Raw genomic sequence first — 15,318 nt, forward strand, 5'->3', positions numbered from 1 at the left:
AGAGCAAGAGAGAGAGTGAGGCCGAGCTGTGGGAAGATAGAAAGAGCTCAATGACACACGGTGATGAGAAAGAAACAGAAACAAGGAGATGGAGCGGGAGCACTGGAGCTGAATGACCTTGACGTCCAAGAATGGAGTGTAATATGGCAGGAATTGCAATGCAGCCAGCAGAGAGCCATTCAACAAAATACACCCTATGACATAATTAGTCAAATTGTGGGGGGGGGGGGGGGGGAGTTGTTTTTAACCATTCAAATCATGTTGCACGCATGAACACCTCAGTGTCAAACAGGGGGCTGAGGAAATATGACTTTGAGGCGGGAGAAAATGAATCGTCTATTATTCATAGAAACCAAAATGAGGAATCATTTGCTCTTGGTTCATTTAACTGAAGGGATCTGTGTTCCCTGCAGAACAATTCAGAGAGAAGCCACAGTGGAGAGTTGAAAGCACAAGCACAAGCAAATACATTTGAACAATGTTCTAAGTACGCTTGATTTAACTTGCCAGTAACTTTAAAATATTGTGTTATCAGTTCAGTGAATGTGACTCCTGGAAGTATTTTAAAACCCACACTGAGTGCAATTTGCACTCAGATTTGTACGTCTATCAGTCACCAGGAAAAAAAAAAAAAGGAGTTTTTAGCTGAAGAAGACCAAAGAAGTACTGACCTTTAATAGCGGTTTGCAGCAGGGGTCTCTGTGTGTCTGAGCTCCCACTCGTCTGTTTACTGGTGGCCCCGCTGTCTCTCTGCCGAGCCACAGCAACAGCAATCCCAACCGGAGGGTGGCGCACCTCGCCCTCACCTTCCCGACCAAAGGAGCGGGCACTGTCGGGTCGCTCCTGTTCTCTCTTCAGCTGAGGCATCCTTAATGCTCCTGAACCACCGGAGCCAACTGCTATCCTATCCCTCTCCCTTTCTCGCTCTCTCTCTTTCTCCCTCTCCTTTTCCCTCTCGATTTCCATCCCAATGTTCCCCAATCCACCAAAGGGCCCTCTGCCGTCCGTGATGTTCCTGGAGGAACCAGGGCCTTCAGCAGCAAAGTTTCCACTGTATTTGATCAGGCTCTGCATGGCCGAAACCTCTTTAGAATCCGAACCCAATCCCCCACCACGCTCTCCACCGCTGGAACCCCCTGGTCGGTAGAGTGCCGATGGGTCCAGGTAGCGTCTCTGACTACCCTCTTCGCTTGCACGCCCGTGTCCGTGCTGGGAGGAGTGTGTTTGGGGGGAATGGCTGTGGGTCGATTGTGTGTTGCTGTTGTGTCGATGGGATGTGTGAGGGGACTGTGACATTCGCGTGTGTGTCTGCTGGCTGTGGGGAGAAGAAAGCGTGTGTTGGGCTGCCAGAGCAGCCATGTGACTTGTAGCGTATTTGGTCACCGGACTGATAGGATTCCACTTGGGCTCTGCCGCAGATCGCTCTATGCCTAATCTGTTTGAGTGTTTAGAGATGTCCCTGGTTTCTGGGCTGAACCTTGATTGGATGGAGGAGAGGGATGTGTCCTGGCTTCGTTTACCAACGGAACCATTGGAACAAATCACAGAACCTTCCTCTCTTTGATTGCTTAAATCGCCTGAGTGGGAGAGCCGAGGATGCTCCATGAGGATCTTCTCATGAAACCTGTAGCTCTCCCTCTCTCTGTCTCGTTCATGCTCCACGTCTCTGTCACGCTCCCGTTCTCTGTCTCTGTGTTTGTTGTCGCGCGCTTGTGATGCTATCTGGATCGGCCCCGCCTGCTCATCATAAACCTCCACAGAAGGCACATACGTAGGTGCGCTTATGCGTTGCTCCCTGACAGACTCTCTGGTTGTGGAAAGGTGGGGTGCTCCAGCTGCTGAGGACTGGAGAGCAGGAGGAAGGACATAGGATATGTGGAGGGTTCCAGCTGACGTGGCTACAGAGTCATTCCTCCTATGTCTCTCTGAATGAGGGTTTGAGTTATTCGCATTAGAGTTATGGTGGAGTCGAGAGCCGCTATCCTCGTCCCGACTCCCTCTGTCTGGTTCTGGTCCATGAAACCTGCCTGTTCCTCCACCCCCACCAGGAGGGAAGGAGGTCTGTGGAGATGACAGCCTGGATCTGGGCTCCACTGTGGAAGGCTGGGAGTGTGACTTTTGCTGGTGTAGATGGAAGGACCAACCATCTCTGTCTCTTTCTGCGTCCCGGTCCTTTTCCTTCTCTCGTTCCCGTTCCCTGCCTACCCTGCGGTCCTCCTCACCTCTCCCGTCCTGTGTCAAGTCCACCACGCTCTGCGGCCGCTGCTCCTCTCTTGAACGTTCCCGCTCCCTTTCCCTGTCTCTATCCCTCTCTCCCCGATAAGACCTTTCCCTCACCCCTTCCCGGGATGTCCTCTGTGGGGGTGTGGAGCTGGACGGGGTATTGGAGGCAGCAGACGGGGGGTGGAGAGGTGACTGCCTCAGGGAGGATGGCAGGTAATATCCCTCTAGAAACACAACATAACACACAAGTCAGACAACACAAACAACCACACAGCATGCTGACAGATGATGAAACAGATGATGAAGGCAGAGTACAGCACCATCCTGCAGCACTCAAGCAGAGGTGAAAAATAATAATAAATATTTATGTGTCAACTTGCCAAGAAAACGTAACAATGCAACAGGCTTATAGTAGATCGGCAACAGCCGAATGACAGAAGAGACATACATTATAGTGTGAAAATGACAAAGGAATCAGGGCTAAATCTGGTGTTGTATTTCTGGCCAGGGCCCACAACTAAATAGGCTTTCACACTATAATAAAAAGGTTTAGCACAAAACCTACTGCTGCTGATGTATCACAGGATAAGGCAGAATATGTACAATAAATTCAGGCAACTGGTCTTTGTGAATGTTGTCGACGACAGATACTGACCTTTATGAGAATCATAGAGAGGGTGCTGGGAGAGCGAGGGAGGCTCAAGGTGCCCCAGGTGCCCCAGGTAAGGGCTGGAGTACAGGCTGCTTGGAAGAGGGGGGTAGCCTGAAGACACAGAATGCAGGTTATAGAAATGACACTGAAAACACCAGAAAAGTTCAGTTAATTAGTGTATAAATATAAAAGGTAATTTTGTTAGCTTATCCTCTGAACGTCAGTCCTGTTGACTCATGCTGATATTTATCTGTTGTGTCACTTCCACTTTGCACCGGCTAAATGTTCAGTAATGGCATTTATCTTCTTTACAATGAAGATTTTTAGGGTCAATGATTGGCCAAATTCTCATTCTAACCCATCAGGTAGAAATTTCTCAACACTTACATGCTGACTGCTCTGATTAGTCAACTTTGAATCTATTAGTTGACCTGGAGATAATCAGTCTTTGACTGTTTGATAATTCGTTAACAGTTACAGTCATTTTATTGTAAAATCTGAGACCTTTGGGTTTTGGACTGTCGCCCTGGACTCTGAGACGTTACAGTCAGCTGGTCTGAAGCAATACCATGTATGAGGAAATCACAAGGAGGCATTTCAGATCATTACATCATTCTTTCTTCCTCTTAGTCATGCATTCAATGACTCTTGCTTTGATGTTTAAACATTTCAGACTGTTTAAACTGGTGTTTGTTTAACTTGTAATGATTGAGTTACTGTGTAATGAGAGCAGTTTCTACAATTTTATCCACTTAACTTATAATCAGTAATCAGCTGACATAAGGACTGGAGATACCTTCGTTTTCTAATGCTCCAACTTTTCAAAGTGATTCCTTTAATATCTGCTGACTTTTAGAGAAAATGAAATCAGAACATACACATGAGAGGGTGAAATTCAACTACACGTGCGTGTATTTATTTGGACACTCAGTTAAGTGGCTGATCAGTTTTCTTTTTGTCCACTGAATTAAATAATCAACTTCAGCTCCAAGAGATTTAACCACACTATCAATTGTGACTCAGTTTCTTTTTTTTCTTTATAAAACATTTACAGCTGACCTCATGTCACAAATCACTGTTTGTGGGTCAGCCTGGGTTGCTGGGCAAGAGTCTCCCGACAGCCAACTGCTGCTCTCAGAGACCAGATCTTAATATAGACAAAGGTTTGTGTTTGGATTTCTGTGTTAGGACTGAGCTGGCTGGTGTCACCACGTTAGGCCATAAGCAGAGGAGAAAGAAGAAGAAAAAAAGGAGGGTGAGGCATTCCTTGTTCTCACACTCCAGCCATTCCAAGAAGTATTAAAGACGCAGTTGCCATTCCAGCCCAAAAGCAACGGCGGCAGCGCAGAGGTATAAATGGGTCTCCCCTCGTTCTGAGATGCAGAAACGGAGAAGCCGAGGAGGTGGGTGTTAAGGGGTGTCAGCATTAGAAGAAGGCACTGGGAGACAGAAATATAAGAGGCATGATGGAATGAGAGTAACAGCATGCAGGATGGGTTTCTTGCAAAGCTCCCTTTAACCACAGTTAACAGCTAGCCTTGATCTTTAACAGCTTTGATTTGTGGTTCAGCTGTAGCAGTACGGTGCATCCCAGGCATATCCAAAGTCTGCCTCTTAGCTGCTGCCCAGAATTGTCTCCAGCTTAGAGTAACTTTAGCTGCTATCAAAGCCAGCCACCAGGTATTAGGAATCTCTCTTAGCCCGTGAAGGATTCTGTTCAGGAGTCTTCTTCACCAAGCAGGGGGTTTAGCTTTTTTAGCTTTAGAGACTTCAACCTTAAATCCAGTCAAACCTAAGTCAAATGTCAAAGTTTATCCACCCTTTATATTTCCTTCTCTGGCTGAATATAAAGTGAAACAGGTTACATCTTTTAAATTTAGATTTATAATTAGACATTTACAATGAGCAATTAGTGGCACTATTCCCACACAGGAGATCTAATCACAACCCTGAAGGAAGAGTTTCACATACAGCCAGCAAGCTCCATTTTACCTCACATTTGCACACTGGGCACCTCTAAGACTACCCATATCAGTGCTCTCATATCCACTCTCACTGACATCATACAGTGTTTAGTCTAAAGCCTGAGCTTTTGACCCACAAGGATTACTTGCACATACACCAACCTCATTATTTTAAACTGTGGCCATGTTTAATGTGAGCATCCACTACTGTAATAGCATATGGAAAAAGGAAAAGCACAAGAGGTCTACTGTAAAAACAGCTTTTTTCCCCCATTTGTTTTTGATAGGAAATGACACTTGACCATTAGAAGGAAACAAGCAGAGTCTTAAAGTCTTAAAATAAATAAACTAACCACATAATTTGATTTACAATGTTTGAAAAGCACTGAGCAAGCCGTGTGTCACACAAGGCAACGCAATCACTTTTAAAAGGCATCTTAAATGAAATCCATTTGTCCTTCTCTTACCTTGCTGAAATGCACTGTGGGGTTTGTTTTCTACCCTATCTGACCTACTCCAGTGAGATTTGATAAGGAGTTGCAAAAGGACACAAGGGAATGAGGAGGGGACCGAGATTCAATCACTTAATGAACAAGCCTTGAGGAAAGTCACAGGCAAGTTAAGGAAACGAGGAGTCCAAGGAGACAATCCTCTGTGTGTCTAAAAGTGTGTTCGGGCAGGATGGTGTATGAAAAGTAGGGCAGGAGAACTAGAGAGACGCCGACAGAGACAAAGTGCGTACTGGACAGAAGGCTCAAAAAAGAACAAGAGAGAGGAAGACCGATTACAGAAACAGATGACAGGCGAAAGTAAAGGACTGGTTGAGGACAGAGGAACCAAGGCACATTCAGGACAGAGCCAGCAGCAGAGCTACCAGCCGTGAGACAGAAATGGAACAGGATCCCAGCGGAGTAAGCAATGAGGAACAGGCCTCCTGGGCATTGGTCAGGACAGGATTGTGAAAAATGCCATGAAAATATGATGCCACTCTGCCTTTGAATTATGTACTGGGACAGAAAAGGAGGATAGAAACAGAAATGCAAATGTAGGTGATTTACCATCATGAGCATGCGATGCCCACAGCTGAGCCATCTGCAGACTGCTGGGATTTGCGGATCTGTATGCAGGGTCAGAGGTCAGAGAGGAGGGGCCTGGATAGCCTGACAGGAAGGGGCTGGAGCCTGCCGGGAAGGCATCGCCTATAGGAAAAAGAACGAAGACTGTCAGTCACCCTTGTAACCGCGAGGCCAAACAACACAAACAGTCAATGTTTTTTTATTCTGTACGTGATGTCATTCCTTCCTGTGTGTGTTTTTGGGCGAGGGGAGCTAAATCAATATGTGCTGATGCTACTGTGCCCGAGCAGTCTGCTGTAATCACATTATTACTGAGCAGCCATGCACTCCATTTCAACAAGACAGACCACAGACAGACTTCACTCAGAAAGGAGGGAAGTTAATGTAACCACCAACCGAAAGCCACAATCGTCACAAGAGGAATGCAGCCATGTGGGGCACGAGGAGGAGTGCGTCTCTGTTCAGGGTGGGACAGGGATTTACCTCAAACTCAACTGTCTGTCAGATAGAGCTCTGGATTACATGCTGACAGCTTTTATGAGACAAATCTGACCAAGTAAAAATGTACTCAACCTTATAAACAACTCACAGACAAAATGTTTTCCATTATTTAAAAAATATAATTAAAAGCAAATGTATTTCAGCATTAGGCCAAAGATGTATATGTAATATAAATTACACACACACTGCAAAAATACCCAACACATTAAATGTTTGTTACAGCTTGAGCTCAACCTGTTAATCACAACAACGATTCATGGAAATGAACAGTTAGCTTGATTACACAATGCTATAAATAAAAAAAAAAGGGTAGTAACACATAACAACAGTGAAATATTTTTAGAAATATGCTGACGATTACTGAAACCTGAAATGTGTTTTCAGAAACACAAATATAGAAGAAGAAAAAAAAGCGCACATATTCAGTTTTTCTTGACGTATTTTCTTTTAAATTTGCTGTAGCTTTGCACCCGATGTACCGTTCCTGGTAACAAGTCACATTTTGTGTCATCACAAAACTGAAAGCGCTTCACTTTACAAAGATAAGGCAGCAAAATCTAATGTTGGAAAGAATCAAACTGATAATGTGTACCTTTTTTGTTTTTTTAAAATCTTCGCTTCACTATGAGACATAACATAATAAAAATAGCTGAAGATGACTTTTTAGCTGACCAGATTATTCCTGCACTGGCCACTGTGCATTAGACTCTGACATAAATCAAGAGGTCACAGGAGCGTTTATCAGAAAAATGCCTGCTGCATAATATAATATATAACAGTTTATGTTTAGAGTTTTCCCCATACATTTATAAAGGTGTTATTAATAAAACCTCAATATAAGTAATATTCAACCACTACACACCACTGCATCCAGTTCCATGGAGAGCGCGAATCCCCGTAAATCACTTCATATCTTAACACGATACGGTTATCGATCGTTTTTATTAGACTCCACCCTCATCACATGTGCAATCTGTCCACCGGCAAACTTTGAACCATTACAGCTTCTTCCAAGCGCAACCTTCTGAAGAGCTGGAAAAGGTTTCATGTTTAGCCGAGGACCCCCAGATCCCCCCCCTCCTGGACCATTACTGAACACACTCCACGGCCATTACCCTGATAAAACTAACCATGTGTGTAGGGGAAAGGGTGCTGCCTGTATACGGGCAGGAGGGGGGAGGGAATGAACGTGTGTGTTTCTGTATTAGTCCTGTGGGAATCCAAGAGACATGCTGTGCTTGCCGAGTTTCCCCTGCATCTAAATCAGTACATTAAAACTGCAGTCCGTCAGCAGCCACACACACACACACACCATTTTAAATCAATACCAAATGCAGCTTTCCAATCTATCGCAAAGGCGTGCATGCAAACACAATACATACAGAAGTAATGCACTGTGCCTTTATTCTCTCACTGTGATAACACTGTGTAGGTGGATTCTTCCACACTCTGCCTTATTAGACACAGTTTTTATTAACGCTCGCATTTAAACGTGTGTGTGCACGTGTGCTTAGAGTCCCTGCACCTCTTTGCCGTATGATCACCAACATGTGCAAACAGTTATGTGTGGGTTTGCAGTGAATGCACTTTTGATTCAAAAACACTGCACAAGCTGTACACACACACACACACACACACAAAGACTGCCGTAGACCTGCATTTACAAATTCACACATGCACACCAAACCCACCCACACATACACACACGTTAACTCTGAAAAGCAGCAATGAGGTTTTACCCAGAAAATGGCACAATTTTCCATCTGTGCAGTTTTGCAGTATCATCTATGCACTGATGTCAATATTAAACAACAACACAAACCTCACTTTCCTTCTGCTTTCAACTGTGTTTATAATTCACAATATTTTAGGTGTGCGCTTTCTTTCCTTGAAGTTGTGATGTTCACGATTAAAGCCCTGCTCTCCCCATGGTAACTGATGGTAAAGGCAACTGCAGTTTAACACTACAGCAAACATGCCACCAACTTTTTTATGAAATACTAATAGAGGAGCAACTGCTGCATGTGTGTAAAGTGGAGCCAAGCCCTCAAACAACACAGCCTTTATTCAGCAAGTCATGAACAGAAGGGGCCTGAAATGCTGTAAATAATGCTGAGTACTTTTACACTCTTTACCAAAGACATTGATTTGATTTGGGTTTACTCAATTATGACCAAATGCATAAATCCAATTTTGGGGTCAACACTAACATTATTAAAACATGATTATTCATCGACTTTGGAAACAGCACAAATTATGTAATCAAACATAATTTACAATTTAAAATAGGTCTTAATAATCATAAACCGCGGTTTAAGAAAGGGATGAGTTTGGCTTTTAAGGAGGGGAAGTCACTGCTTTCTTGGAAAGGTGTGTCCTTGATTTATGACAAAAAAGAGAATCCCTGGAATGGAAACCAGCGGCGTCATTTTATCTTGATCATGTTGTTTTCAAAGATAGTAGTGCGATTTTGTCCTTCAGCTGACTAAAACAGTGGTGCTTCCATTCATCCTCTACAAACTTCAAAACTGATCTGCTAGAATAAAACAAAACAAAAACAACAAAAATAAAAAAAGGACCACGTCTTGTTTTGTAAACTCAAATTGGATGAATTGTCACAGTCAGTGCTCTGCGACCGGTTTATATATAAAGAGGAAGCTCGGTCTACATCAGCAGTAACACAATGAAGGTTTGATACAGTATTTAAAAACAAACAAACAACAACAACTGTTAGCTGCAATGTTTCCTGCAATCACTTTACATAAAAGGTGAGCTGAAATGCTGTTGCTAAATTCACCACTGTAAATCAAAAAAAGGCAAAGTTGCTCATCTACGAACATAAAGCATATTTTGCAACATTTCCTGACTTGGACATTTTACAGTTCCTACTTTTTAGGAATAACCGCACTGTTTCAATGAAATTATTTGGCATTAGTTCAACTCTTGACACAAAGCCCGAATTGTTTCTAGCACTTTCACTATTTTTTTTTTTTTTTTTAAATTACTGCCACTTTTAAACACATCGGCGAGTGTCCATGTGTGTCGCACTAGGTGGCAGCCATGTTGTTTTAACAAATTATCCTCACCTTTAAGCCACTTTTTAATCATTACCTCATGTGTAAGACGTGCAAAACATAGATGCACCCTCGATGAACACACACACACACACACACACACACACACACACACACACACTACATTTCCAACCACCACCACCACCTGTCAAGGTTGTTGAAGTCCTGGTAGGATGTCAGCAGTTTCCATTTCTTCAGGCCAAACACCAGGGTCTCTCTAATACACATACACAGACACGTCAAGAGGCACAGATGCCTCACTGGAGTATGGATCAATCTCGGCATTGTAGCCGCCTACAGGCCATTTATTCCATGTGTCTGAGTACACACGCACACATGTACACACAGTCTACAGTTTTGCTTTGTGCCAGTGAGCAGGGAAAAAAAATACAATCCCAAAGTCCCTTTGCCCCTCCTGAACAGTCAAAAGCAGGAAAAAGTGGGAGGGGTCGAAAGAGGAAAAACATTTGCAGTCCTTGTTCCAGAAACAACATCCAAATGGTAGCTGAGAGGGAAATGTTTCCTTAAATGTTTTGGAATTACTCTTTCATTAGCTTCGTCTCTCTCTCACCCTCTCCCTCTTTTAACCTTTTCCTTCCTCTCTCCCTTCACAACTCCACCCCCCCCCACCACACACAGCATTTGGCTCTCAGTTCACAAGACAGTTAGTTTGCCATATTGGGAGAAACGAGTTGCCAAGAAACACGCTCTCTGACTCCCAACGCGTTTCTGAGCCTCCATTTTCAGATCAGTATAAGAAATATATCTTGATGTCAGAGATAGGAAGGAGATCAATTCTGTCAGACTCACTGCAAATCTGGCACAAAGGCGCACACATCCAAAGAAAAAATATAAAATAAAAATCAGAGAAACTAACAAGTCAGTGTTGATCACAAATTGATCCAAATTCTCTGAAACACACACACAAAATTTAACAATACTGGAAAATGTGCAAAAGGAAAAAAGACGAAATGAAAGAAAATCTCTGGTATAAAAGCCTGAGACACACACACACTATCTGTTATCCATCAGTGGCACTCAGAGCAGGGTTAGCTGGGGGAGATCTCTATTGATCTCTGGTTTTTATTCCCTGCAAGAAAAACACTGAAACAGTAAAACTCTGCAGTGCTATACATCCCAAAGTTAACTGACACACTGGTAACCATTAAACCCAACTGTAAGAAACCCTCATTCACACTCACACACAGGCAAGGGATGTGCGGGAATTTGCATGTGCGTCCCTGAATTCATTCAGCCATGCGGTTTAAAGTGTGTTAATTATTTCAAAATGGAGATGTCTGGTTCTCCTCTGCTGGGAGCCGTTTACAGGAAACAGGTTTTGTTTGTGTTGTTTGCGCAGCTGAGCTGAATACAAACCGTTTCTCAACTTTAATTAAAAATGTCAAGTTCGAGTTCTGACACGTCAGCTCTCGGTTTGGCAAACCGAACTGCAACAAGGTGGCATCTGACTGGTTTCTCTCTTTGTCGTTTGATTGAATAAAGAAAAATGAAATAAGTTTGCAAAAAGAAATTCATTTTTAAACAAACAGAATCACTTGCACAGCTGCTTCCTCTGCTCAAGCTCTCCTTCCATCTGATGATACTCTGAATACACATGCAGGGAAGGGTTGGAGTAGTTTGTTTACCACACAGCAGAAGAAGAAGAAAAAGAAAGACAGAATGTTAATTATTTATCTTAGATCATGCATTTATTCTGGGCTAAAATTTCACATCTGAAAATAACTCCTGTGCTACAACAAATTTTAGGAAACAAGATGAGCTGCACAGTACTGTCGTGATTTCTCTAAAGTGTTATAGTGATAAACACCCGTAATCTCACTATGTTTTATTTTGGGGGCCTTTTGTCTTTATGAAACTTTAAAGAAACAGGCAGTGTGCAGTGAGGGCTAATGTGTCTCTGGTGTACTGGATGTGAGTACCAGATGAGCAACCCCAAAGAGACAGACATTTGATTAAAAAAATATTATTAATGGCAACTTAAAAAGTAAGTGGGAGGAAATGGTGGGAGGTGGTACGCACAACAAAAGAATGGAGACTCGTAATTTTTTTTCTTTTTAAAGGAAAATCTCTAAGCGGAAGAAAAATGAAGGGAAAATTACATTACATGAGCTCTGAAATGTCAAATCAGATGGAGACCCAAACTGAGCTGCCATCTGGACTCTGTGAACAATAGATAATAGATTAAATGGATTTGTTGCAGTTCTTGGTTGTAAAACACATCATTCACTGACCAATTCCACTTCCATTATTTATTTAATAGGTTGGAATTAAATTTTAGTTTATAATGACTTTAAAACCACATTATGCCAAAAAAAAAAAAAAAAAAAAAAAAAAAAAAGGCACAGTTAGGGCTGTGCGATATGACCAAAATCTCATATCCCGATATAAGAATTCTATCGTCCTGATAACGATATAAATCACAAAAATGTAACATTTTCTGTAAATTCTTTGAGTTTGAGTCTAAGGTTTATTTTTTAGCACCTGGCGGCTCTTTTTTACTTCTCATCCGTAAATAATCTGCTCTTTCACGTGATTCAGATTATTTTAAAAACTCTCAACAGGATCTTGAGCTTTATTGTGAAAGGTTTATGTGGAACATAAACAAGCGGACACGCGATGGCGTTACCGTCGTTGTTGCACCCGCATAAAACGCATAAAAACAGGCGCTTGTCCGTCCGTAGTGTGGTTATATTACATATAAGAGAAAGAGAGAACTTTAAGAAATGAATATAGCCACTACAGTGACCATCAAAACGATGAAAAAATATTGCCGTAAACAGTTTATTTTGCGACACCACGAAACAAACGATAGCGTAAAATGAAACGATAGATGTTTTTATATCGTCATCCGATATATATCGTTATATCGAACAGCCCTAGGCACAGTTGTATTTGGTGAATTGTAAATTGTAGTTCACATTTTCTTTATTTACTGAGGTTTTAACCCCAGTTTATGGCTTTTAATCAGACATTAAAGGCAGATTACTTTTGCATTATTTAGCACTAAAAAGTACATTCAATACAGTATGAATAATAAGAATTTAGATTTTAGCACTCATGGGTTAAGAAAAGGTTGGGAACAATATGAAGCTATTAAAACAAGCAGAAACCTGCTGAATAAAATGACGATTTGGGATATATAGTTGTACATAGTGTATATATATAGCAGTAGTAGGAAGTAGTTAAAGGACATTACAAAGTTGTGAAAGGTCACCAGTATGCACAACACCAGAGGGAGACCAGTGGGACTGAGCCATCTCAATTGAAACCACACACAGGATGATTAACTCTCCCAGATTAAACAATTTCTTTTAAAAAAAGTTGATGTTTTAATCCATGTTGCTCAAATTTACAAAAAACAAAACCAAAACCAAACTTTGAGCAAACATTAATCGAGTACACCAACATCCACACCGTCCCACGCAGTTGCACTCAAATCTCCTGTGACGATGGCAGGTGTTACTTTGACGCACACCTCGAAAATCGGCAAACGTGAGTCCAACATGTGTCACAGACAGGCAGACGAAATGGCAAGGATGGTAGTGTGTGCAAAGAAACACCACAAAGCTGTATTCACAGCTGCAGACCAAAGAGTCAGAAACTACAAAGTGGTGTAATCACAAAACCACATATGTAGTGACAGGAAACAACCCGATTTTTAGAAACACTCTCATTTAATGCACAGTCAAGTACCTTTAAGTCAATCTAAGGATGACTGCAAACTCAAGGGCTGATTTCCAGCTCCATATTTTTATCTTTGCACTCTACTAGAGTGGCTTGGCATGAGTCACATTTCAAAAATGATCCTTATTTATGTTACACTGAGCCCCTAAATTAAGAACTCCTCTATAGATTAAGCCAGTTTAGCCCCTTTCATATTAAGATAGTTGTGTGTATGACTGGCTGCCCTTTACAGAGGATTCAAACGGTAGGCAGGTGCTTGAGATGAGCATAAACATCTCTCACTGACATCACAGAAAAGTACATATACTGATTGTTTAATAGGAACAACCACTAGTAACACTAAATAATACAATAATAAAAAGGTTTAGCTCAGCTTTAATAGCATATGTAAGCCAAACCATGAAACATGCTGCAGGTATGGGCGTCTCCACTGGTTAAAACATATTCCACATAACTAACAATCAGCTAGAACTGACTATTCACGTGTAAAAATTGCTGTGTGCATCTCCTTCGTGTTGTTACACATTTTGAGCTTTTACCTAAGTGCCTTGGGAAGAATATTATCAGGCTTATGTAATGGGACACGTAGAGACTCAACACGCAGCCAAACAGACAGACACAGCACAGTGTGTGACCTTTGTGTGCTGGAGGCTGTTGTTTGTGTTAAAGGGAGGGATCTGGCACAGAGAACGACTTAGCTAATGTTTTAGGTATTTCAACATGCCACAGCACGCTTGTACGCGCGCGCACACACACACACACACACACACACACACACACACACACACACACACACACACCTACCTAGCACTCTCATGTTTGACAGCTGTGTGTGAGTGCTGTATATGTGTGTCGTTTTTTCTGCCACTGACAGGTTTATTGTAGCAGGGCAGCAGAGCCTTGTGCTTTCTCTTAAGGAGCCCGTTTTCTCTCCTGAAGGATTCAATTAATCTGAGAGGGGGATGTGTCTGAGCCACATCTTCTCACACATACTTAGGTGTGTGTGTCTTGAATATATATTTATACACACACACACACACACACACACACCACATTAATTTAAGTGCAAACAGACACACTAGCCAAGCGGCGCGGAAGACAAATTGGTATCAGCCAAGACATCCCTGGCCTGCCCCTGCAAGCCGCATGAATTATTAGCCTTCCACTCGTGTGCCCTGTGAGTGTGTGCGAGACTGAAAGAGACAGAACAACTGAAGGGCGAGCACATTTATCTAACCGTGTATGAATGTGTTGTGGTCAGTATAAATCTCTTCTCTCTGCAGAGTCTCAGGGGGAAGCCCCAGCCCCAACTGTACTAAGCACAATCACATGCTCCCATTCTTATACACCAGACTTCAGTCCTCTCATCTACACAGACACTCAAATACACACACACAACCAGCAAAACCTCAGCTCTTATCCTCTGAAAATAAAATGCCGATTTCCACTCATTTAGTTCTCCTTTTCCATTCATCTCAGGCTGTTTGTGTCAACAGCTATTGGCCTTTCTCCGAATGGGGGAGGCTGAAATATGTGTACCGAAGGCAGTTAAAAGTGAAAAGTAATGCTGTTTTACCTCAAGTCTCACGAAATGAGCAATACAGTTTCATCTCATTAAACAAGCATTTGTGACATTCGCTAGCAAATATCACAACACAGCATATTAACCTACATCTGGTTTTGTTAAAAATGTGGGAAAGGATGGGGGACGAGCTGCTGTGACTTTTGTTCTATTTGTTAGGAGGAAAACAGAAGTTAAATGCTCAAAATCCAGTGAAAAAGTCTGATGCCACAGTGTGTTAGACCACCAAGTGATCTCTGAGTACTACTGTGGGAACATAAGAACTTGGGACCAAAAGTGACACTAAAAAAGGAAGAAAGAAAGAAAAAATAGTTTACATTTCACTTCAACCACTAACTGCATAACTGAGTTCCTGATACACACCACTGAATGTGCAGCCTGGGTTTTTGCTCACGTGCAGAGGTGATCCACCTTAAGCTTAATGAATGCAAAAAAGGCATGACAGGTGATACAATAGAAAGAATATGAACAATGACAAGAAAAAAAAAAAGGAGAGCTGGTTGATCACAGCCAGCAGCAGGAACGAGCTGCCAATCTTGTA

At 42.3% G+C, this 15,318-nt stretch overlaps 1 protein-coding gene across 2 annotated transcripts in view; it reads right to left on the reverse strand.

Annotated features, from left to right (window-relative positions):
• Positions 1 to 15,318, reverse strand: part of tnrc18 (trinucleotide repeat containing 18) — a 43,905-nt gene that overhangs the window by 21,576 nt on the left and 7,011 nt on the right. For both annotated transcript variants that reach the window (XM_026165514.1, XM_026165513.1), the window contains exons 3-5: positions 5,898 to 6,038; positions 2,879 to 2,986; positions 672 to 2,447 (exon numbers count right to left, since the gene is read on the reverse strand). In XM_026165514.1, the coding sequence (XP_026021299.1) occupies positions 672 to 2,447; positions 2,879 to 2,986; positions 5,898 to 6,038 (2,025 nt within the window). The remainder of the gene's footprint in view (positions 1 to 671; positions 2,448 to 2,878; positions 2,987 to 5,897; positions 6,039 to 15,318) is intronic.

Source organism: Astatotilapia calliptera, chromosome 4 (assembly GCF_900246225.1).
Source record: "Astatotilapia calliptera chromosome 4, fAstCal1.2, whole genome shotgun sequence".
NCBI classification, from domain to species: Eukaryota; Metazoa; Chordata; class Actinopteri; order Cichliformes; family Cichlidae; genus Astatotilapia; species Astatotilapia calliptera.